This window comes from Buteo buteo, chromosome 22 (genome assembly GCF_964188355.1).
Source record: "Buteo buteo chromosome 22, bButBut1.hap1.1, whole genome shotgun sequence".
Lineage (NCBI taxonomy): Eukaryota > Metazoa > Chordata > Aves > Accipitriformes > Accipitridae > Buteo > Buteo buteo.
Genome location: NC_134192.1, coordinates 2,717,207 through 2,740,077, shown reverse-complemented (window position 1 = coordinate 2,740,077; position 22,871 = coordinate 2,717,207). Strand labels below are relative to the sequence as shown.

General features: G+C 55.1%; 1 protein-coding gene across 1 annotated transcript in view; it reads right to left on the bottom strand.

The window, feature by feature from the left end:
• Positions 1 to 22,871, bottom strand: part of SLC16A2 (solute carrier family 16 member 2) — a 40,410-nt gene that overhangs the window by 7,675 nt on the left and 9,864 nt on the right. The window contains exons 2-5 of the mRNA XM_075054226.1: positions 6,620 to 6,764; positions 2,041 to 2,503; positions 1,429 to 1,572; positions 638 to 866 (exon numbers count right to left, since the gene is read on the bottom strand). Coding sequence (XP_074910327.1) covers positions 638 to 866; positions 1,429 to 1,572; positions 2,041 to 2,503; positions 6,620 to 6,764 — 981 coding nt within the window. The remainder of the gene's footprint in view (positions 1 to 637; positions 867 to 1,428; positions 1,573 to 2,040; positions 2,504 to 6,619; positions 6,765 to 22,871) is intronic.

Below are 22,871 nucleotides of genomic sequence, written 5' to 3'. Positions count from 1 at the left end.
TCCTGCAGCAGCACCCTAACAGTGAGACATCTGCAAACCCCACGTTCCTTCACGAGGGCGCTAAACTGAATTTTGCTGCCAGAAGCAGAAAGATCAGAGGCGTTACTACAGCTTTAGCTTAGCGATTGCTGATGCAGATGTTCTGCTGTTCAAGGGCCAGCTTTGACAAAGTGCTCGCTGTTAAAGACGTTGTGGTTATTACTACGCTTAAACACATACCCAAGTCTTGGGAGGACAGAGCTGCGGCTGTCTCCATCTCTAACTTTGATTCAACAGTCCAGGGGCTGTACTTAGCAATTAGCAATCAGTCCCCAGATATCTAAAAGGATTTCTAGAAAACTGACATTTGCCAATTTTTAGCTTCAAACAGAAAGCAGTTAATGTGCTCTTGAGTCACTCTCACTGTTCCCCCGCTGGACACCTTTCATCAGCCCAGAGAAAGGCCCTGAGATGCTACGGGACGTAGCATGGAGTGATGCTACAGCCGTACTTCAACGCCCATGCGACACGCTAAGCCAGAAAATTCAAAACTGTATGTCTGGTCTCACGCCAAAATATCACCACGGGTGAAAGCCGCTACAAGCATCTGCTCCCTCTCGGCAGCTGGGTCCGGGTCCGGCACCGCGGTGCTACCAACCTGCTATCGGCGTACCCGCCGTCATGGGCACAGCCATCAGCCCCATGAGGTACCCTATGGCCTGGGACGCCTGCATGGGCCCCACCAGCTCGAAGGCGATGGGGGCCATGATGGTGGTGAAGAAGCCGTCGCAAAGGCCGAGGAAGAGGCAGATGACGATGACGCCCTCGAACCCTCGGCACTGGGGGATCATCATGCACAGGATGCCCAACAGCACAAAGGACACAACCTGGGGAGACAAAAGCAGACATGGATGCAATGATCTTGAAGGTCTTTTCCAACCTAAATGATTCTACGTCATTGGGGTGCAGCATGAGTGGGGATGGGCAGCAGGAAGTGTCACGAAGGTGACGCTGAACAGGTCAACGACATCGCCTCCTCTGGACCCAGCAGTGCCATCCATCCTCTCAGAGAGGCCCTTAAGAATAACCTTTTAAGAAGCTTTAGGTAGGATTATCTGCTGGATTAGCTGCTAGATTTCAGCGGTTCGTTTTTCAAAAACTACAAGAAGGGGAGAGGGTGTCCAGCAGTTTGGGAAGAGTTGGGACCACAGAGTTTGATTGCTGAACGGACACCAAGACCTCAGGTCAAGTGTGTAACTTCTCTGTATACCTTTCTCTCATAACTTTTCTCCCCTAACAGCAGACAGGGGTGTTAGGTAATGGTCGGTAAAGGATTTGCAATCTGTGGTTGATAGTTACTAAGCAGAGCGTCAATACGGATGTAGAGATGCTATCCCCTGACCCGCAGTGGTTGGCCAGCAGCGATGCGGAGGGTCAGACACAACGTACCTGCAGATAAATCTTCTTCAGCCCGGGAATGCAATCACCAATGCGGCCTGAAACCAAGCGCCCCAGCCCTGACATGGCTCCGAGGCAAACCAGGAGGATCCAGTCCTTTTTGGTTTCTTGAAATCGCTTCTCCACATATTTTACCTAGGATGGAGGGAAGGATACAAAGACGTGAATCCTCAGTAAGTTAATCCTTCTCATATCCCAGAAACGGACGAGACTTCCCGCAGAGGGCTCGTGCCTTTGGGGGTGGTTGTGTGACCCTCGTGTCTGCACCACGCTGACCTGCACACGCCATCTCTGCCCACCCCAAACCCAACAGCCCCCTCCTCTCTCCTGCTACCGATGCTTGTCCTTGGGAGCTGCGGGAAGCGACAGCTCTGCCCACCCTGGCACAGAGGACACACAGGAGCATTAAAAAGCTGTCTTCTCCCATCACTATTCCTATTTACAGGACGCGCCTGCAGCAGTTTCTTAGCTTTGAGGCTTTTGATGGCTCTGTCCTTACTGCCCATCTCCACCTTCCCACCTCCTCCTCGCTTGCACAGAGGAGCCCTTTCACTCCGGGCAATGGGACCTCCCTCCCCTTCCAGTCCCAGCCTAGGCTCTTACCAGGTTCATGTAAGGTACGAGGTATCCCAGGACAGCAGTAGCGATCCCAAAAGCCCAAATCCGATAGGTCTTTCTCCGGAAAACCCTCAAGTTGAAATACTTGCGCGTCTGGGACCAGCACTGCTGCCGCACGCTCCGGCTGCCCAACTTGTCCTGCCCATCTTGCTGAGAGTCACAAGAAGGTGGCAAGATGGGCCGATAGGTCAGGGACAAGAATATCTGGATGAGCATTAAGGCACTGAGTACTTGGAAAGTATGCGCCAGCCCAATAGCCTTCCCAACCATCTTCAGGAAGAAGGGGAGCGGCACGGAGATGAGGCAGCTGCCGCCGGCCACGATGCCGTTGGCCAAGCCGAGGCGGCGCTTGAAGTAGTGACCAAGGATGACCAGCGAGGGCTGGAAGGCGAAGGAGCTGCCGCAGCCGAAGAGGATCCCGTACGTGAAATAACGAACTTCCAGAGACCTAGTGAGAAAAAAATACACATCGAGGTGGTTACGTTACGCAGAGGTAAGGAAGCCTTCTCCCCCGCGGTCCTGCAAAACCTGGAGTCAAAACCCAGGTCTCACATACCACAGGTGCTACACAGACAGTCTGACCTCGAGGAGCTTATTGCTTAGCCAAAGCAAGGATTATCCTCATTTCACAGCTGGCATGTTAAATCTTCGGGAAAATGAAGTCTAGCTGGGGAGTGCTTTCTGCAAAGAGGAGAAGGCAGCAGCCAACCTCTCCTCCTTGGGAAGTTCACCTAACTTGAATGGTTTTTAAATTACAGCAAGCAAGATTTTCTAAGGTAGGCAAGGTGGATTATTTTTAGCTAGAAATCCATTTTTTTTCCACTGCAAGGACTAATTGAAAACATTCTGCACCCAGTGTTTGAAAGCAGAAGGCACCAACCCTGCTGGTTATTAGGCACTTAGGAAGGAAACATTGCATTTCTGCCAGGCTCCAGGCTGGTTAATTAAGTTCTTCTTCTTTAAGCTCCTCTGGGAGCTTCAATTAGACAATTAATAGGTCTCGTTTGTACCTTACATTGGTGGCTGCACTCGAGGAGGAAGCAAAGTGGCTGCTCTACAGAACAGGTGGAAAGTCCTGAGAGCCCTTGGAAGGAGCCGTTCCCCAATTGCCAGCCCCGTTTTCCCAAAAGAAACAGCTGAGAAAGGAGCCTAAAGTTAGGCGGTGCAAATAACCCATTGTGTTTCTCTCCAGATGAAGGATTTTTTTCTTCATCCCCGTGCAATACATTCAGCTGCAAAAGTCTGCCACGAAATACTGCATGGGAGGAGAATGCAATGGAAACATTTGGGCAGCTCACCGGGCAAGCGATGCTGCAAAAACGGGGTCTTTACTCCAACACTCAGAACGACTCATGTGAAATACTGAGTGCTGCTCATGAAGCAAGTGAGAAGACAGCAGCCCAGATCTAACGGAGCAGTTTGAACTTGAGAAAACGTTTACAAGCACATCATTTCTTCCATTACACGCTCCTCTCTTTAGCTAGCCAAGCAGAAAGCAGAACATGTTTGCTGTACCCAACGGCTCAAAGACAAATGACTGTCATGAAAGGCAATTTCCAGCTTCTCCAGAATGAAGCCACATCAGAAATCCCCTCCGTAGGAGCCAGGCAAGCAGCTGGGCTACGCAGGCTGTCTCCGACCTCCCACGCACCAGCCGCGGCCATCTCGGCTGGGTCACACCAGCTTGGGTACTGCAGCTAAGCTGACGTGTTGGATAAGTGGAGACAAATGCCGCGGCTCCCATCTGCTCCCTGTTGACGCTAAGACACCCCCACAAGAGCAGGGGCTCCTTTCGACCATGCTTCTTAGCCAGGATTTCCCACCCCGCTCCCTGGGAATCAGCCAGCTGCTCTCCGGTGGGAAGGGTGGCATCGTCTCCCTTGGATAACGAGGTCTCCCGTGGATAATGACATCTCCTGGGCCAAGGAGGTCTCCCTCCAACGGCCGCCTCTCACTTACAGCTCACGACGGGAACGGCCCTCGTTCAGCCCCGCTGGCAGAGGTTTGGGGGATTTCTCGCTGCAGGAGAAACCGGGCAGAAATTGCGGAGGGGCAGGAGAGGCAGATGAAAAGGGATTCAAACCCCACCACGAAATGCTTAACGGTGCAGAAGGGGAGGGCATTGGGGGGCATATGAAGACAGCCCTGCTGAACTGGCCATCATTTCCCATTCCTCACACTAAAACATCCTCCTTAAAACCGGAGGGAAGGTGAAGTCTTAACACAACTGGGATTTCTCTCTTCTTGAGGGCGCATAAGATCTGTGGTGGCTCGAGGTGATTACGAGTGCAGGAGACACTCCGGTGCAAGGTGGCAAAGCGAGGAAAACCCTCACCTTGGCCCCATCCAAAAATCTTCAGCCTTCCCCAGAGCTCTGCTTTTCAACTTATTTTGTTTATTTACTGGTTTTTGTACAAAGTTCCCAATATTTTGAGAGTGGGAGGCACTGAGCGTGAGCTGGGCGCTGAGGTCCTGCCGTGCAGGCTCGGTGGCTGAGTGGGTTTTTGGATCGGCTCGGTGCAGTGCTGGGAACCGCTGCTCCTCTGTTTGGACAAAGCAAACGCATTTTAGAGAAACCAGGAGATAAAGGGTGGATTAGCCTTGATCCAGCCCTGCTGAGCCCACCAAACCCAGGCTGCGTCTCCCTTTACGGCAGCAGCTCCCTTTGCACCGGTGCATGTAGCCCAGCCGGCGCTGGGTGGGTCATCTCCAGCTGCGGCTGCAAGGAGCTGGCAAGGGGGACCAAAAAAAAAAAAACCAACCAAAAAAAAAAAACCAAAAACCCAACCCCCTTCTCCATTGTTCTGGGTGAGCAGGAGCCACTAGCTCCGAATTTCGGGACCAGCTCTCGCCATCCAGATGGAGCGCTGCCAAATCCCGCAGCCCCGCTGCTCTTCTTCTGGCTCCGGCTCGGCTGTGCCGAAGGCAGATTCCCTCACTGCGGTCCAGCTGCAAAGGGGCTTCTTTCTCCCTTAAAAGGCAGCCAAAGGAATGTGAACCGAGAGTGAGAAGGCAGGAAATGGGGATTTCAGCTCTGGAGCTCTCCTGGAAATAATATTCTTCTCTGCCTGTACTGTTTTGTTGTTTTTTTTTTTAAGCCCAACACAACAAACCACTGGCAGAGATGTGGTCCCAAGAACTCTTTGCACGAACATTTTACAACAGGGGGGAGAAAATAAAAGTCCAAGCTTTGCTGATGAGCAGGAAAGCAAGATTACATGGGAAGTGCCTGCGATCTGCGCTGCCAGGAGCCTGGGCATACCTTCCCTCAGGACCGACCGTGCTTTCTCCGATTACTACTATCTTTTGAAATACAAAGGGGTGGCATCTGCGGAGGAAGTCGCAGAGGGTGGTTCCTTCCACGCCGCTGCCCGTGCTGCTGCCCGAGATGGTTTTAGCATCCCAAGTCCCCCGGCTGCAACTGGCCCCAGTTCCTAGGGCTTTGCTGGGAGGCTCAGAAGCTGCTTCCCCCCTCCCAGCGTTAAGGGGGGGGCTCCTGCAGCTGGGGACCCATCACACGGCACGTATCCACAAGGAACCAGGGTTGGGATGAGCACAAGGGTCTCGTTGCCCAAGGTAAAAAGGAGCTGGTATCCCGCTGCCCCGCACGGGCAGGGTGGGCAGGGAAAAGCACAGCGCAGGCAAGTCGCCCTCTGGGAAACGAGCGTGCGTTTGCTTTAAAAGAAACCCACTTCTTGAAGCATTTTAATTAAAACAATACTGATTTTAACTGAAATCCAACCCCAAGCGATGTTTTTATTCAGAAAAACTGGGGCAAATGATGTTTTGGAGGGTGCTTCCATGGTGCCTTTGAGACTCCATTTAACAAGTGCCGCATAAAGGACCCCAGAGGTGACCTCTTTTTGCTCCCATAAAGATGCAAATGTCTTGGGTTGGAGAGACTCTCACATCGACTCAGGTTTACCTGCCATCCTAACGCCCATGGGCAAGCCCCTGCCAGCAGAAATTCATGGCATGGGATCAGCCGTGGAAAACGAGGAGCAGCCATCGCCCCGTGCTGCCGCAAATGCCCGAGCTGCCGCGGGAACAGCACAAACTGGTCCAAACCCCATCTGCGTCCTCATCCCCGTCTGCCTGGCATGGAAACTCCCTCTTGCCAGGTGTAACCCATCAAATATTATTTTAAGCATTAATTTACTTTCAGTACCAAATGTGAAATCGGTTGCAAAGGAGACGGGTTTTGTCCACGAGCATCTCTTTGGAGCTGCCCGCAAGAGGCACGCCAACTTCTGCCTGCCTGTTTTAAAGATCAAATGAAGGACCTGAGGGCTGAAATCCCATAAAACAAAGTCCCTCACTCAGGTAAAATTCACTCTCTTGTTATATAAGGACAAAAGAGCAACGCGGTTCAATTTGGAGAGAAACAGGCTGTGCGCACTTAGGCTGCATATGGGCTGTAGGGGTGCCAGGAGACCTCTCATCTGGATGGAAATGACCTGCTTTGCCCCAAAAGGCAGCAGCAATGTGTAGGCGGGGGGGGTTGAAGGGAACGGGGAGGAAGAGGAGCTCGTCGAGGAGCTGGACGGCCCCTCCCCAGCCTTACTTCGTGAAGGAGCTGGAGAGGAGTCCGATGAAGGCGATGGCAGCTCCCGAGGCTGCCGTGGTCCTGCAGCCGATCCGGTCGGTGAAGATGCTGACGATGGGAGAGCAGAAAAAAATCATGCCCATGGCCAAGGAGCCGACCCATGCTAGGGAAAGAGAGAAGAAAGGAGATGGTCAGGGTGGGACATCAAACGGGGGCCAGGAGGGGAACAACCAGGGACCGACTCCAGCTTTGAAGGTGGTCTCGGCAGAGACCCATCACACCGTTAATTAACAGTGTGGCTCATAAATAACACGGTTACCACCCGTGCTGCCCGCTGGTGTCACGGCCGGGGCACAACCTGCAGCGTCTCGCTGTTTGCCCATGCAATGGAGGCACGGCCAGGTTTTATGTCCCTCCTAGGGAAGGCACCGAGCTTTTAACGCTTTTTTCTAATGGCCCTTGCTGGGCAGGTAATGACGTCTCCACTGATGTCGCTTCCATAGGGGACATCTCCATGGCCAAAAGCCCCCCGAGCTCCTCAGAGCCCTCTGCTCCCTGGCTTTGGCTAGGAAGAGTTTCATACCCTGAGTTATAGCTCTGTGTCTCCGGGTACCACGCTCATCCCTCACTGCTCCCCACTCCCCAGAGCCAGGACTGCCTCACCTCCCCCTCGCCCCACATCCAGTGGGGATTTCTCGTTGCAGCTGAGCTGATGGGAGACGCGCGGTTTGTGCCAGGTTAGGTTACATCCCTGGCCCTGCCAGGCGATGCCCAAGCGGGACCGTGATCTCACGTCTCCTTCTGACCCACCTCTGGAGAAAACCACTGTCTGGCTGTCTTTTTTCAGAAATTTTTATTATTCGCAGATTATTTCAGCCCACCATCTTCTCCCTGCCCTCTACCTTCTCTCTTTAATGGTTTCTGTGACTATTTTGGGGAGGAAAGGCAGGCTTTCAAGAAAAGCCATGTGGTAAGGAAAGAAATTCTCAGTCTACTAGCTCTGAGGAGAAGCAAGAAGTCCCGTTGGTGGGGCGCAGGGCAGGGCAGGACAGACGGACAAGGAGCCCCCAGCCCTACCCAGCACCCAAGTGGAGGGACCTCCTGGAGCATCTCCCAGCTTCAGGCGCTGGCTCTGGGCTGCTGACCGCGATCTGCCCCGCACAGACCCCAGGACATGTGCTCCTTGCTTTTTTTATTCCTTTTTTTTGTGTTGGGTTTTTTTTGTATCCAAACCAAGCGCTCTGCAAACCCTTTTAGCACAGCCCCGCACAATAACAACCCGTCTTTCAAGAGCCGTGAGATTTTCAGAAAATAGCCAGGTTCCTATTAAAAGCAAATCCCAGCCACATAACAGCCTCTCCAACCTCTGCCTTTCAAAAAGGACCACACAAAGAAGCCCTCGCTAGCCTGGGAAGAACTGACCCTTCCAAATCAATTATAAGTTTGCAAGGACCCAATTTACTCCGAAGTCTTCCTTAATAAATGCAGAGCGGAGCAGTAAAAAGAAAAGCAAGGGCTGCGCGGGAACCTCGTGGGACTCGCCAGGCTCTCGTCTCGACACCAGGCGAAATGCAAAAGGGTGAGGGAGAGGACCCCCCTCTCCGGCTGATTTTCTTGGTTATAAACACAAGGCACAGTGTAATGAAAGTCCTTCTAATAGGATTAGGTGGCACGGCTCCAAAGAGCCGTCCAAAACAACTCCAAGAGGGGGTGAGGGGTGGGAGCAAAGCCAAGATGGGAAAGGCTCGTTAAATTGGATAATATACTTCCAGAAATGTTCCTTCTACTCCAGCCAAGGCAGTAAAACGTTAGATGGCCCCGTCATGTTTGAAGTTTGTTATTTTTGGAAATTACTTTAAGAAACGCGGAAATAAAAGCATAAAGCAAAGTATTAAATTTAAAGGGCCAGATTCTGATCTTAATAACCCGGAGATTTACATGCAAATAAGCAGTATCAATCTCTGGCCCCAAAAATGCACACTCACCTGCAGAGATCAAAGCAAACCCGGGGTGAGAGGCTCAGCAACGGGCGCTTAAAAGCTCCTCCAGCTTTGGGTTTGTAAAAAGGAGATATCGCTCAATTAAAATCGGTAAACACAAAAAAAGAGTCCCGTGGCAAATTGCTCTACCTTAGAGAAAGGGCTTACCACAAGCAATGAATAAAAATAGGCTTGGGGAAGAACATCAAGTTAAAATTAGTAAGAACAATAGCCTCACTTCCAGAGCGGGGTTTTGTCTTCCCAGCGCTTCCCAGCGAAGCCCCGGGAAGCCGGGAGGGCTGGGCGAGCTCCAGCGCTGGAAAGAAACCTCGGCAAAATCTGGGGGCAGGAGAAAGCTGCCTCGGTCCCGGCTCCGGTCCTGGCGTGATTCACACCAAAATAGCCCCCGGAGAGCAGGTTGCACAATTTACCCCCCTGTTTTATCCCCAGCACGATGGTGGTGATCTCCTTTCACCCGGGTCAGGGCAAGGCGAGAGGAAAGCCACGGCAGAAAACCACGGGTTGGGAAAAAAACAGGGTTCAGGTGAAGCGTAGCCCCAAACTTGCCCCTCCGGACACGGAACCAGACTCCCTGGATCCGGTCCAGGGGATGGAGGGTTTATTTTTGGCAATCTGTGTAACGCGGTATTGAAGGTTCTCCTAGCCTTTCCTGGACATGAAGGGCAGAGGCAGCCATTCCTCCGGTGGAAACCAGACAGGGCTTAGCCAGCCTGAGTCAGGGCTTCCCTTCGGCAGCTCCTCCGATGCTGGAGACGTTACGACTTGATTTAAAGCCCACAGGAAAAAAAAAAAAAAAGAGGCGGGGGGGGGGGGGAATCTTTGCTTCTGATTTCCACGGGGTTTGGATGAGATGGTTAATTCCTAGCCCAGCCACACCTCACAACCCTCTGCGGCTGATAACCTGGGCGAGATATCGAAACACACAAAGACAAGCCCCCACAAGAGGCACGAAGCCTTATCAGCGGCGCAGTGCGATCAAGCAGATCCTAAAAGAAACGATGGACCGAATCCAGCTGAGGACAGGGCTGGAAGGAGCTCAAGAGCTGCGCAGAACTTGGACAGGAGTCGGGTTAAGACGTGATTGAGCCTCAAGGTGCCGTGAGTCCAACCACCTCCCGGGAGCACCAGCTGAAGGAGCTGGGTTTGGAGCTGCCCGGCTGGGTGCTGCGAGGGGACCTGGCTGGCGTTGGCCAAGAAAGCCCCTCTCCGAGGGATGCCTTTACAGAAACACCAAATACTTCAGAAACCGCTTATTTAGTTTTTTTTAAAAAAAAAAAAAGGGGGGGGGTGTTAAAGCACTCTCCTTTTGCAAGGGGGAGCGGAGATGACTTCTGATTTGGGGGCCGGCAATATTAGGAGGTGGCTCAATGCATGCTGTCCCCCCCCGATAGCCACCTCTCCGCTGACCCTGCCTGGCACTGCCAGTTACGCCGAGACCAACCACGTCCGTGCCACCCTGCTCCCACCCGCAGCCCCTCCTGAAGGCAATAAAACAGCAGCCGGGGAGCCGTGACCCCCGCGGGGTGCACGTACCCCACTCTTCACCGCTTGCTCCGGCAGGGACGGCAGCGGAGTGGGGGGCAGCAGCAGCCCGAGCTGCCACCCAGCCCAGGCCACCCGCAGCCCCGGCTCCCTCCAAAGCTGACGGGACCTTGCTGGTGGTGGTCCTGGGGATGCTCTGGGGTATGGGAAGAGCCCAGCATGGGGCTGGAGCCCCTTTGCTGGAGCAGAGAGGTTGACCAAGGAGAGCATCCCACCAGCAGCCCACCCGCAACGTGATCACGCAGAGTCAAGCTCCAGCTAAAGCTCCACAAATTGCTCCTCCCCACCTCGATTTAACAAAGACAGCCAAACTGTCGGCCCGTGGTAGGTCCAAAGCGACGTGGCCTTCAACACGACAGGAGAACGCAGTGGCTGAAGATCTCCAGGGAGCGTAGATGTGGGTAACACGGCCAAGCCGAGCTGTCCTCCCCAGCGCCGCTCACTCTGGGCTCGAGACGGAGTAAAAACCGGGGAGGTGACCCATTCGCCCACCAGCCCAACGTCATCAAGCTGTGCCCATGACGGAGGAGCTCCGGGACCACGTATGCCTTTGCCACCAGCTCCTCCTCCTGCCAGCGGGTGACAACGCCAGTGGGGACCCTGCGGCAGCGGAGGACTGGCACGTGGGGGTCAGGACCTGCGCTGGGGCTGGCGATGCCGAGGGGCCAGGGAGGGCTGCGAGCACCACGTCCCCACGTTCACGGCAGCAAGAGGTGGGCAGGGACCCCAGGGTCGGTCCGGGTGGGTGCCACATGCCAGACACCAGAGCAGCTTTCTTTCCAGCAAAGCCATCCCAAAAGGATGAAAAGCTCCTTCCTTGCCGGTATTTTCCCGAGCAGAAAAAGGTTTCTGGGCACGGCGGAGCAGAGCAAGGTGGGCGCAGGAAGGCGAGAAACAACAGGGGAAAACATCACCACGGGGAGACGCAGATCCGAACCCCCCCGGTATTTAGCTATTGTTCCAAAAAACATCATTAAAAAATCGTACTGCGTAGTATTTGTTCCTTTAAAAATGAATCTCCAGGGAGAGAGAAGGAAGGGATGTCGCTCTCAGACGTGCTTCCCCGCTGACCCAAATACCCCGGGCTGGAGGGATCAAGGGCCAGGAGGTGAGCTCAGATCCGCCGCTGGAGGAAGTGTCTTCCCTCGCTTCCCGCGGCTTCTCCCGCTTGCGCCGCGCGGCCGGGACAGGGCGGCCGCCGGCGGGTACGGGGACATGCTGCCGAGGGTCACCTTCCCCGGGCCGGAGAAAAAGTAGTTTCTTGACTGGTGTTTTCTGGGGACGGGGAAGCTGTGCCGGCACGACAAACCTCATCGCACATCTCCGAAGCCTGTCCCGGCCCTACCTGGCTCCCTTTTTGGGTGGCCTGGGAGGCCAAGCAACCTGGTGGCCCTGGCCAGGCAGTCGCCACGGGGGAGCGGACAGCTGTAACCCCCCGCTCTGCGGAGCTGACGCGTGCCGCCCCCAGCACATCTGCAGCGAGAATGAAGCAGCTGTTTTATCCTGTGCCCTTAAAAAGCAATTTGCGTCATCGTCTCGCTCGCTCAAAGCAAAGCCCCATGTGCTCAACACCCCCCGCGGAGCGAGCCCATCCCAGGGAGGGCTGGTCAAGGCTTAAATAAAGGCAGACGCAAAGTCACATCTGAGGAGGCCACCGCGATGCACGGCAGGAAGGGAAACTAAGCGAGAGAGCCCCAAACCGAAGCTGAGGAGCCCCAAACCGAAGCTGAGGAGCAGCCGGGCTCCTCTGGACGGGAGGTGGTGGTGGTGGGGCGGCGCGGTGGCAGCCACCGTGCATCACGTGCAGCTAAAAGCCAGATAAACTCATTAATTGTATAGCAAGCCCTGCTTGGTACCATACCCTAAAGCTTCAGAACAAAGTCCTCCTTTATCAGGTTTGGCTGCCTTCTCCCCGCCTCCCTTCTTTTGAAAACAATTCCATCACAGCCTGAAAATGGGAATAAATGGAATTACTCAGAGGAATTAATCAAGGCCAGGTCGGAGTAAAGACCCTTTCAGTGTCCTGTTCGTGGTGGTATTAGGACAGACTAAGGAAAAATGTGAATATTGTAGGAGAAGTGGCAGCTACCGTCACCAAGGCATGGTCCCGTGACCATGGATAACGCAACAGCTTCTCAGAGACCAGACCCAGCAAGCGTCCATCCAGTCTTTGCCATAGGAGACTTTTAAAAAAATCAATTTTTAACTGGTTCAGGAGCACAGGGCACTGGAGCAGAGCAGGCTGGGAATGTACTTTGCTTTTAAAAACCCACCACATCTCCCCTGATCGGGCCTCTCTGCCTTCCCTCGCTCTCAAGGATGCAGGGAACTTTTAAGAGACGATGTGCAGGCCACCTCCTGTAACCACTAAGTGACAGATATCAGCTTATGTGAGAGAAAAGTCCCAATATTAGCTGCCCTGTGGCCACATTAAGTAGAGATGGAGACAAATCTGTGGTTTCGCTTGGCAAGCAGCAGGCGCAGAGTGTTTGCCTGAGGTTCATGAGCTGAACGTCTTGGACAAACTCAGCCCCAGCCACATTTTGCATCGTTTCATTCCAAAACCATAGAATTCGACCCCGGCTAGAGCAATATGGTGTTTGAGCTCGTGTCTGAGCCGCATCACGTCCTCCCCGTCTGCAGCCTGGCTCCTGCTTGGCCTCGGAGGCTCCAGAGCCGGTCCAGAAATGCAAATTCTAGTGAAATCCATCCAAAAGCAACAAGGCAGCATGTGCTCTGCAGCTGAAACCCACCATGTGCCTAGGCTGGATTTTTCTCTCCAGCCCTTCCCATTCCAGGCCAGGAAGGTTTTTCTTCTCCGTGTTGCCTTCTGGCTTACAATTTTTGGGAGATGATTCACCTACCGCACACTGAAGTTACCCAATAAATAGGAGCTACGGTCGCAGCAACTTCATCTCAACACAGGCTCCCACCCACCACGTCCCATCCCGACGTCTTTCCATGACCTACACCCTTGGGGAGGCGGGGGACCTTGTTACTCCAATCTCTCCTGATGTTGGGTGACTCCAAGGGATGCGGGTTTGGACCAAGTTTACCGGTGTCGCATCTCCCCGGGTGAGAGCCCAGCGCTGCACGCCCGGAGGGCAGCTCTTGGGGTTCAACTGCTGTTGGGCAAAACCAGTGCCCTCACGCAGCTCCTGCCTGCGTGAACTGGCAGAGCCTCTTCAGTACCGGGGGGGGGGAAAAGCAGGTCCCGAGGGCGAGCATCCCCTCCTTCAACTGCGCTGTCAAACACCTCACCAGCCCCTGGCTGCGTTTTAATCCAGCAATTTCATGAAAAACAGAAAAGTTCCATTTTAATTGGTGAAAATTCCCTCCTCCCACCCACGGAGCGCCAATCTGTAATTAGCCTTTCATGTAAAACGATGTTTATTCCTGACAGAGTTTATCTTGGCACAAACACGCGCTCTGAAATGTGCACACATTTGAAGACTCAAACCCTGCATTTAATTCTCTATCTGCTTGTTAATCCTCATTGTTCCCAAGCCCCTTTTCAAAACACACCCACGGGGAGAAGAAAGTATTTTTATATATATATATAAAAAACCCTCTTCCAGTGTCAGGAACACCAGCAGCGAGCGCAGCCCTGCAGGCACCGGCCCGGGGTCCGGCTGCCCCGACAGCTCCCAGCACTCGCCCAAACACACGGTACCAAACCCAGGAGTCCTTCTTCTTGATTTTTTCCATTTTTTTTAAAATATAATTTTTCTTCCCAGCTGTGATGCCCCTTGGATATCCCCCCTGCAATGCAGCGCACTCGCCCGAAGGACGGGAGCCCCTCTTTTTATTTGGCAGCTCTGCAGCAGGAGGGTGGGGAAAACACGGTGGGGAAACCACCAATAGCCCCCAGCCCCATTTTGGAGAACCCACCCTCAGCAAGGCAAGCAGATGCGGACCAGACCCTAAGTTTCATGATTCCTGGGCTTAATCTGGAGTGATCTGGGATTTACACGCACGTGGCACGCAGCGGCCACATCTCCTAGCGTAGCAGCTCGGGGCTGGACCAGCAGCCCCCAGGGACCCCCCAGTTGGGACTGGGTGACCAAAGCAGACCAAGTCCTTCCTCCCCATCCAGCCCCGAGCGCAGACGGCAGCACGGGGCCCATCGGGGCGAGCGGTGAGAGCGGGGGGCTCCCGAGGGGCTGCCAGCAGCCGCTCCAGGTTGCCCCGCTCTGGGTGACCACATTGGTTCCAACGGGGCAATACACACAATATTCACCTTCTAAAATGAAAGGGAGAGCAACAGGTCACGGTCAGAGTTAGGGTTTGGATTAGGGTTAGGGTCAAGGTCAGGGTCAGGATTAGGGTCTGAGTCAGGATTAGGATTTGGGTTAGGGCCAGGGTTAGGGTTTGGATTTGGGTCAGGGTTATGGTCAGGGTCAGGGTTAGGGATTCTGGCTCTCCCCAGCCCAATGCGCCCTGGCAGGTTGGAGTTTCCTCCAGGCCCCATGTGCTGGCTCCTCATCCCCTGTTTTGGGGGAAACAGTTCGTTCTTATTGCCGAAGCCAGGCAGGTCCCAGAGCCGATGGCAATGATTAACTCCGGTGGGATGGTGTGGGTCAGCCGTGGCCCCGGGTGCCAGGTGCTGCACGTCTGAAAAAGCCTTTGGAAAAGCCGTGACCTGACCAAACTTCACTGGGCTTTGACTACGATTAACCTCCTCCAGTCACTTGTACAAGCGCGTGAACAGGTCAGCACTCGTGCCCCGCCACGGCCATCCTCCCGTCCCCAACAGGGCGGTGGTGACACCCTTCCTCCTCCCCCAGCCCCAAAACATGTCATCTCTGAATCCCCACCGTGGCCGCTTCTTGTAACTGGCAGACTCGTACTGGTAACCAGTTCCTGCAGCACACAGACAGCTGGGAGGACACTGCAGCTGGGGGACGGGGGTGGTGGAGCTTCAGGAATTCACCCCACCACCTCACCTCCCTTGGGAGACCCCCAGCACCAGGAGACCGCTCTGCAAGACTTGTTCATCCATCCAAGGCAAAAACATCACGTTCGCAAACAGGGCAGGGAGGATGCAAAGGGGTGGGCGCCTGCGAGGACACGAGCAGCGCGAGGGGCAGCCTGCCAGCCCGTCCCAGCCTGGCACCAGCACCAGGACCGGGCCAGCAGCACCGGGACACACGGCCGGCCAGCGCCGGCCACCGCTTCCCACCTTGGGACCCAGAGGAGCACTGCTGCTTTTGGGGGGACACCTGAAACCCCAAAAGGGCAGGAGGGTGACTCTGGGGGCACCTCATCCCCTGGCCCACGCTTACCTGCACCCCAGCACCCAGCCGGCCGTCCCACACACGTGGCTGTTACGGCATTTCCCTGGCTCGGAGCAGCTCGGCCGGCTTTGTGCTATGCTGCCGGGATGCAGAGGTCGTGGCTCCCGGCCAGCACACGTCAAGAGCAGACGGCAAAGCAGTGCCGTGGCTCACGGACGGGGCCGAGGGGGCGATGCCAACAGGGCTTTTTACGCCAAGGTCAGCGGTTCATCTCCCAGCCCGGCACAGCATCCGCGTGCATCCCTACGGGTGCCTGTGCCCAGCGCAAACCCACCACCGCAGCCGGCATCGCATCTCCAGCTACACGGTGATATCACACCCCAGGCACGGCTGCAGGACCCCCAAAATTCCCGACGTTACTCCGGATTGAAAGTACCTGGGGCACCCCAACCCCCCGATGCCTCAGGGAGAAGACGGGACGGCTCCCTGCCCCTGACGGGAGGCAGGTTGGGTGCTCCTCCCGAAACGCGGCCGGTGGCCCGAGACTGCTCCATCCCTTGTGAAATCACCGGGCGCTTTCTGTCTCCTCTCCTCGCCTCTGGCAAAACCCGCCTGGGCTGTGTTTGGGAACCCTTCGCCTTCTGCGGGGAGGCTGGGGTGAGAAAGGATGCTTTTTTCCAAGCTGGAAGAGACAGAAAAGTTTCCTTCTTTGCCAAATTTCTCCCAAGCCATCTTCTGTTTCCCATTAACGGCGAGAAGAAACCCTCTGGCTGGGGTCCGCGCTCCTCCCACTGCAACTCCCACGGGCACTTGTCAACATCCCAGTAAAAAAAGGAGAATTAAACCCACCCAACCTGGCTGGCCGTGACGCAAGGACCCCCAGAGCGAGGACCGGCGGCGGGTGGAAAACAACCCCCCTGCTCTGCTTTTACATCTCTGCCACGGAAACTTTTCAACTCCAGTTGCTGGCAGGAGCCGGGCTGATCCCAGCTGAATTCCTTCCACTTACCAGCAAATAAATAGCAGTTAAATAGAGGGAAAAACACCCTTTTTTCAAAGGGAAAACAAAGAGGCCGGGGAACATAAATGGAGGCGAAATGTTGGGCTGGTCACAGACTCATGAAGATCTTTTTTCCCTCCTGGTTGGGTACTTGACAGCCTTCCCTTTCAGTTAATTAAGGGATACTCAGAAAGAAAAATATTTCCAGCCCTTTGCCAGCCCTGACCATTAAGGGGACAGTCACAGCGTGCTTGAGACCAAACCCAGGAGCCCTGGCCACAGCTCCTCCACCCAGCCCAGACACTTAAAACCCCATTTTTCAGACAAATAGGTGCCGTTGCAGGACATCTGTGGTCTCCTCCCAGCCCTGGCAGACTTCTGCCCAGCCTCTTCTCCAAATCCTCCGGTGATGGGCATCTCCAACCTTCCCCTAGACAAAGGCTGGTCTTCTTGCACTCCAAGTACTTCTCCCAACCGACACCTTCCTTGCTGCAAAATTTCAAAGCGTCACTTTGCAACCTGTCCTTCACCGGACGGAGGGAACAGCTTATTACCTTTTTTTGCGACTTTTTAAGGAGCTGAAGGCAGCGATGCACCTTCCCTCCTCTAGCAGGAACAACCCCAGCCCGGGCTTCAGCGCCGCACATCGTTCCCCCTCCTCTCCTCCACATCTCCCAGTCGGCCCAAGCCTTTCCCAGCGTGTGGTGCTCAGCAGAGCCCACCAGAGCCCCCTCCAAGCTCCGGGGGGAAAAAAAACCGCTGCGGCAACCTCAGCCTGAGCCCCAGCTGGGACAAGCACCCCGAGACGGAGAGCGCTGGGGCGCAGCGATGCCTCCCCTACGGCACTCGAGCGGAGCCGCCCGCCCGAATATTATCAAAATATTTCAGTTATGTTACTTATTTGCTTACACCCAACAAGGCCCCAGTTTCCCCGAAGACAAAGTCCGCTCAATACCCGACTCTATACGGGGCTAGAAATATGAAAGGGAAAATCAATGCAGCAGCGCTTTTTGAAGGGAGGCCCCTCTCCAGGCTGCACCAGTCGGCTTTTAAGTGGTTTTGCCCTCGAGCTTTGTTCACAAAGGAGATGATAACACCTTCCTACAACGGCCTCTTCCATCGGGGCTCTTCCACCACACCGGCAGTTCCCTGAGCCCAAACCCTCCCGCGGCGTGAGGAACAGCGCAAGGTGATGACTGACCGCACTGAGGGATCCACTGGGGAGTCTCTTCCCTTGAGCAAGTATCTTTAAAAATCAAAATAAAGGAAGAAAAGCTGTTTGGAAGCAGGTTGAGCAGAGCCCTTGAGCGGGCAGACAGCCAGGGCAACATCCCGGGCTGCCCCGGCCGTGGCTGTGCGGCAAAACGGCTCCACGGTGGAAGATCTGGGCTCTTCTCCTGATGGCCATCGGGAAATCATTTCCTTCGCCGGTGCTGGAGAGCTTACCCTGGGTCTCCGGCACGGAGACACTAACGCCTTTGGATAGTGCTCCTGAAGCCTATTGGTGGGGAAAAAAATCCCCAAACTTGTGTATCATCATTAAACCAAACACCCAGAGGCCAGAAAAGGGGTAAAATATCCATGTAATTTTAATCTCTTGGAGTTTCCTTACTTTAAAGCACACATTTGGAACAACTGGATGCCTCAGAAAAATAGACCATGCTGTAATTAAGCAAATCCGGTAGCTAAAGGAAACTGAAGAACAGCAATATTTTTTTTTTTTTTTTTCCCCCAACAAGAAACAGGTTATACCCCTTTGCCAATGGGCTGTTACTTTTGGCTGACCTGCTCTCATTTGAAAGTTTTTCAGACGCCGGGTGGCTTCGGCAGCCGCCCCGCGGTGCGGGGAAGGGCCAGCCCTGCCCTTTGATGCTCCAGGCGGGTGGAGAAAAGCCACGGCCGAGGCGTCGGGGTTTCCTGCGCGGGACGGTACCCAGCCCCGTGTTTCCCATTAGCATCTCAGGAACCCAGCCCCGAGCCCTCCAGCTCCTGCCGACGCACCTTGAACGGGGATCCATAATACATCTACACACACATATACATATATGTGCATACCTATATGCCTGCGTGCATCTATGTATACACACACATATACATATATATTAAAAAAGCAACCTCCGGAGGGCTTTAGCCCACATGACGGCTGCAGGCAAAGCCGCGCCGTGGCTTCCTCGGAGCCACGCAATATTTAACGAGACCGAGGGGAATCGGGGACAGCCCGTACCATTTAAAGTGCCTCGGCAGCAAAGTGCTTCGAAGGCCAGTGAAACATTAATGCGCTTCCCCGGAGAAATGCCTTCGCTTTTTGCTGCATCAAGGGCTTTGAAATTGGAATAAATAACAGGGTGGGTTAATGAAGGTTTCTATCAGTTACTGGGTTAGTTTTGGTCCTCCTGCAATTCAGGTTTAAAAACCATACATCCCACCTCCATGGCCAGGGAGCCTCCTCTTCCTCTCCATGGAAATATTGCATTTTGGGGTAGGAGAGGCATCAAAATTACCCTGTTCCCAGAGGTGCCAGGTGTGGGATTGCCGTAGGCAACACCCGCCGCACTCCCCGGGCTTGTTTTCAAGCACCTGAGCTCCAATTTCTCCCATGAAACCCATCCATGCCCAGAGGCAAAGGGAAGAGCAGGGGCCAAGCAGCTTCAGCAGCGTAGAGCTGAAGCCTCCCGGGATTTGGGGGTAAGGAGGGATGCGAGGTGCCACAGGCAGCCCCGAGACGCAAAGCCCCGAGCGCGGGGTGGATCTAACCCCACCGCTGGTCCCAGGACCGGACCGTGGAGATCCGCCGGAGGACACCAGCCCACCAGCCGCTCCGTGACAGCGCTGGGGACGATCTGTTTACCAAAACACCATCATGTCGCTCAACCTCTGCAACGACCCTGACATGGGGCTCTCCCTTCCCAAGCCCTGCCTGGGAAGCCTGAGCTGGTGCCCGCGCGTGGCGGTGGCATTACGGATGAGCGGAGCGGGGCAGGGGTGCCGAACGTCACCACGGGGCCAAGTGTCTGTGCCGTGGCAAGACAAGGGTAAATCTGCACCCCGGGGTCCGCAGCCAGGCAGCGGAGCGGAGGCAGCCCGCAGATTGTCTTCCCCGGGCGGGAAGGGCTCCCGAATCCCAACCGCGACAGCCGAAGTCGCGGCAAAATGTCAAGCCCTTTCTGCTGGCCCAGGACCAGCTCTGAACTGGGGCTGCCTTGGGACTGGAACGGTAAATGCAGCCGAGCCGCGCTCCCCGGCCGCAGCTGAGCAGCAGCAACCGCAGGCAACCTGAAGCTGAAATTCCACTCCACCCCCCCCAAAAAAAAAAAATCTGTGCTGCAGCACTGACCGAGGGCAAACGCACTAAGGCAGCAGAAAGCACGGGATGCAGATCCCCTTTGACCTGGCCACGAAGCTTCAGTGCGTTGAGGAGCCAGGAGGTGCACGGAGGTGTAAGGGAAAGAGGTGATGGAGATGCTGCCCCCCCCCAAGTCGGGGCTTACGGGGGTCCCGCGCTGCCGCCAGTCCCACCGGGCACCGAGACGGCGGCTGTGGGCTTCGACGTTTGCAGAGCCGGGGAGAGGCTCGCTTCTGTCTCGATTGCTAATGAGACTAATACCAGCTGCTTCTCGCTTAACCAGTCTGACCATCGGGCTGAGCCAAAACTGATTCATTCAGGAGAAAATGGAAAAGGAGATCGACTCGTCACCAGTCCTGACTAATGGGGAAACCAGCCAACAACCTGCCGCTTGCACACCGGCCCCGGCATCCTGCTTTTTCAGCTCTTCATCATCTTCCCAAATTCAAATGCTCGGACAAAGCCTGAGCTTTGCCCCAGCATAGCCGGGTGATAAAAGAAAGGGCTATCCGCTGCAAAAAGTGTCAGCCTGTGGCCACGGGGCCAACAGCCCCCGGCCATGCCTGACATTTTGCAAGAGCTAATTCCTGCTTCGGAAGCAGAGGAAACATTAAACCCCACAAAGACGTTGCTTTTTGTGCTGCCCTGCCTGGCATCATCTTCCCAACAGCTTTTGGGGGGTTTGTTTTTTCCTCCTTCCCTCTTCATCCTGCGATAAAAATCTAAGAAACCGCCTTCACTGAGGAGAAAAACTCTCCGCCACCCTGCCGTAAAGACTGCTTTCTGCTTTTTTCTGCGGTGTGTGGTGTTTTATGAGACCAGCGGGGCACAAACCAAGGCAGGGGGAGGCTGCAGATGGGGTGGCTGGAAAACCTGGGGATGGAGGGATTTTGTCCCAAGGGAGGGAAACAAGCTCGGAAATCCAGATTGGGGCTAATCTTATCTCCAGGTGTAGTTTAGGATGGGCCAGCGAGGGTTAACAGCCAGGCACAGAGGTCAAATCAGGACCTGAAGTACCTCCACTGCTGGGCTGTTTGGTTCACGCTTTGGTTGATGAACTGAAGCAGGGCAGAGTTCAACAGCTTTAAAAAAAAAAAAAAAAAAAATCTGCCATGATTTCTTAGCTTTGGGCAACACATTTGATTTTATATGAAACTCCCTTAATGAAGGCCCTCTCCCAAAATGCAGATCCCAAGGGCCAGGCTCTCCCAGCTAAAAGCCTGTGGCACCATCCCTTGTTCCCAGACGTCCTGAGTTTTTATCACCCTACCCTGCAGACATCAGGACAAAGACGGCAAAACTTCAGCTCTTGGTGAGAAACCCGCCCCGCACCAGTATCGGTCTCGAAAATCCCCATTTTCAAGGCAGAAAATCCCCAGCGAGGCCAGTCTGGGCAGGGAAATGCCCCAAATCCCAACGCCAGGAGCGCACAGCCACCTCGACGGCCGCAGGGTTCCATGGGGACAGTGGAAAACCGGGACCCTGTGGGTCGGGGACAAGCAGAGCTCCGGGTATCGGGGCCGATGCCCCGCTCACTTCCCCCACACCAGCCCCAGCAAGCTGGGAAAAAGTTGCCAAATATGAAATTATCCTTTGCCCATCTCGGCGCAGGGGCACCGGTCGAGCATTTTACACAGGACACCAAGAGCAGAAAAGCCTATTGCCAGGGTTTTCGGATGCACACCCGGCTCTCCCTCCCGAGGGCACCCGGCTACCCAGCGTTAGCCCGCTGCCCGCATGCAGCAGCGAACATGCACCCCGTACCCTGCCAAGCAGGACAGGAAAAACCTGCAAGGGATGGAAACCGCATTCCCAAGGTGCAAGGGAAAAGGCGTCCAGAAAGTGGTCGCCAACACCCCTGTGGGTCCTCACCCTTTCCCCTCCCAGGCTGGTTTCTCACCGACGGCGGGTGAGCTTTCCCTGGCATCGGGGAGGTCGGCACGGCTTTTATTTGATGCTGAATTTCCCCGCCGGCAAGGGACGCGGTGGGGTACAGACAGGAGGAGCCCCGCAAAGACCTCACACCTCCAGCAGCGCCCAGGCCCCGCCGAGTTTATTTTGAAAAAAGAAAAAAAAAAAAAAAACAAACCAACAACCAAAACCCCAACACCGCCAATATTCACCCCTTGGCAACGTCCTATCTCAGTAACGCTCTCGCTATTATTATACTCTGCAATTAAGCGATAAAGCTATAATTGCCTTATCTGATGGAGCCAGGCACGGCAGCGAGGCAGGAGCTGGCCTCTGCAGCCCCGTCCCGCTGGCAGGGACCGGTTGGGTTACGGGGCGGACGGCATCACGCCAAGCATTTGAAAGCCACCCTCCTGTTTGGCAGACAAGACGGACAGACAGGACCCCACTGGGGAAACACCGGGGGGGGCTTCCTCGCCCCGAACCTGGGTCAGCAGCATCACCCCCGTGCCTGCCCGTACCCCGCTTCCATCCCCGCAGACCGCCAGTGGTACCCAGGGAAGGCACCGGTGGCCTCTGCCACCTTCCGACCGGGAGACGGGCAGCTCTGGCCGGGATGGAAGCACGTGGAAAAATAGGGGCAGCTTTTTAATCCACTCTTCCTGGGGGAAGGTAGAAGCAGATGGTTGAGGGACCAAAGTGCAAACCCACGTCACCGGCTGCTCCCCACATCCCTGCGTCAGCATCCCGGGAGCAACCGGCGGCCGGGAGAGCCCGCCAGCGGCCGGAGTGCTTTGAGAGCAGCCCTTCGGTACGAGATTCGGCACGCTCGGCCGTACCGGGGCACTGGTTTTAGAGGAGGGGACCCCAGTTCCCCAGCCCGGCGTCTCGGCGTGCCGAGCAAAGCCGCACCCGGCAGCTCTCGGGCCGTAAGTCCAGCGCGGTATTTTCACCCACACGTTTGTCGCTTCTGAAAGAGCTCTGATGGGCTACGGCATCCTTTCCAACAAGATCAGCCCTGACCTGATTTGGGTTTTTTTAAGTTTGGTGTCCCCTGAATCCTGACTCTTGCCATTTTTGTCAAGTCTTTTGGTATTTGACCACAGCGCCGCTCCCGACCCCGCGAGCTTTCGGACGAGCAGTATTCCGGGGCCTTAGGAAAGAAAAACAAAGCCCTCCAAAATCCAGCCCGCGTGACCGTTCCCAAATACGCCCCAATCCGCCCAGCCAGCGAAGC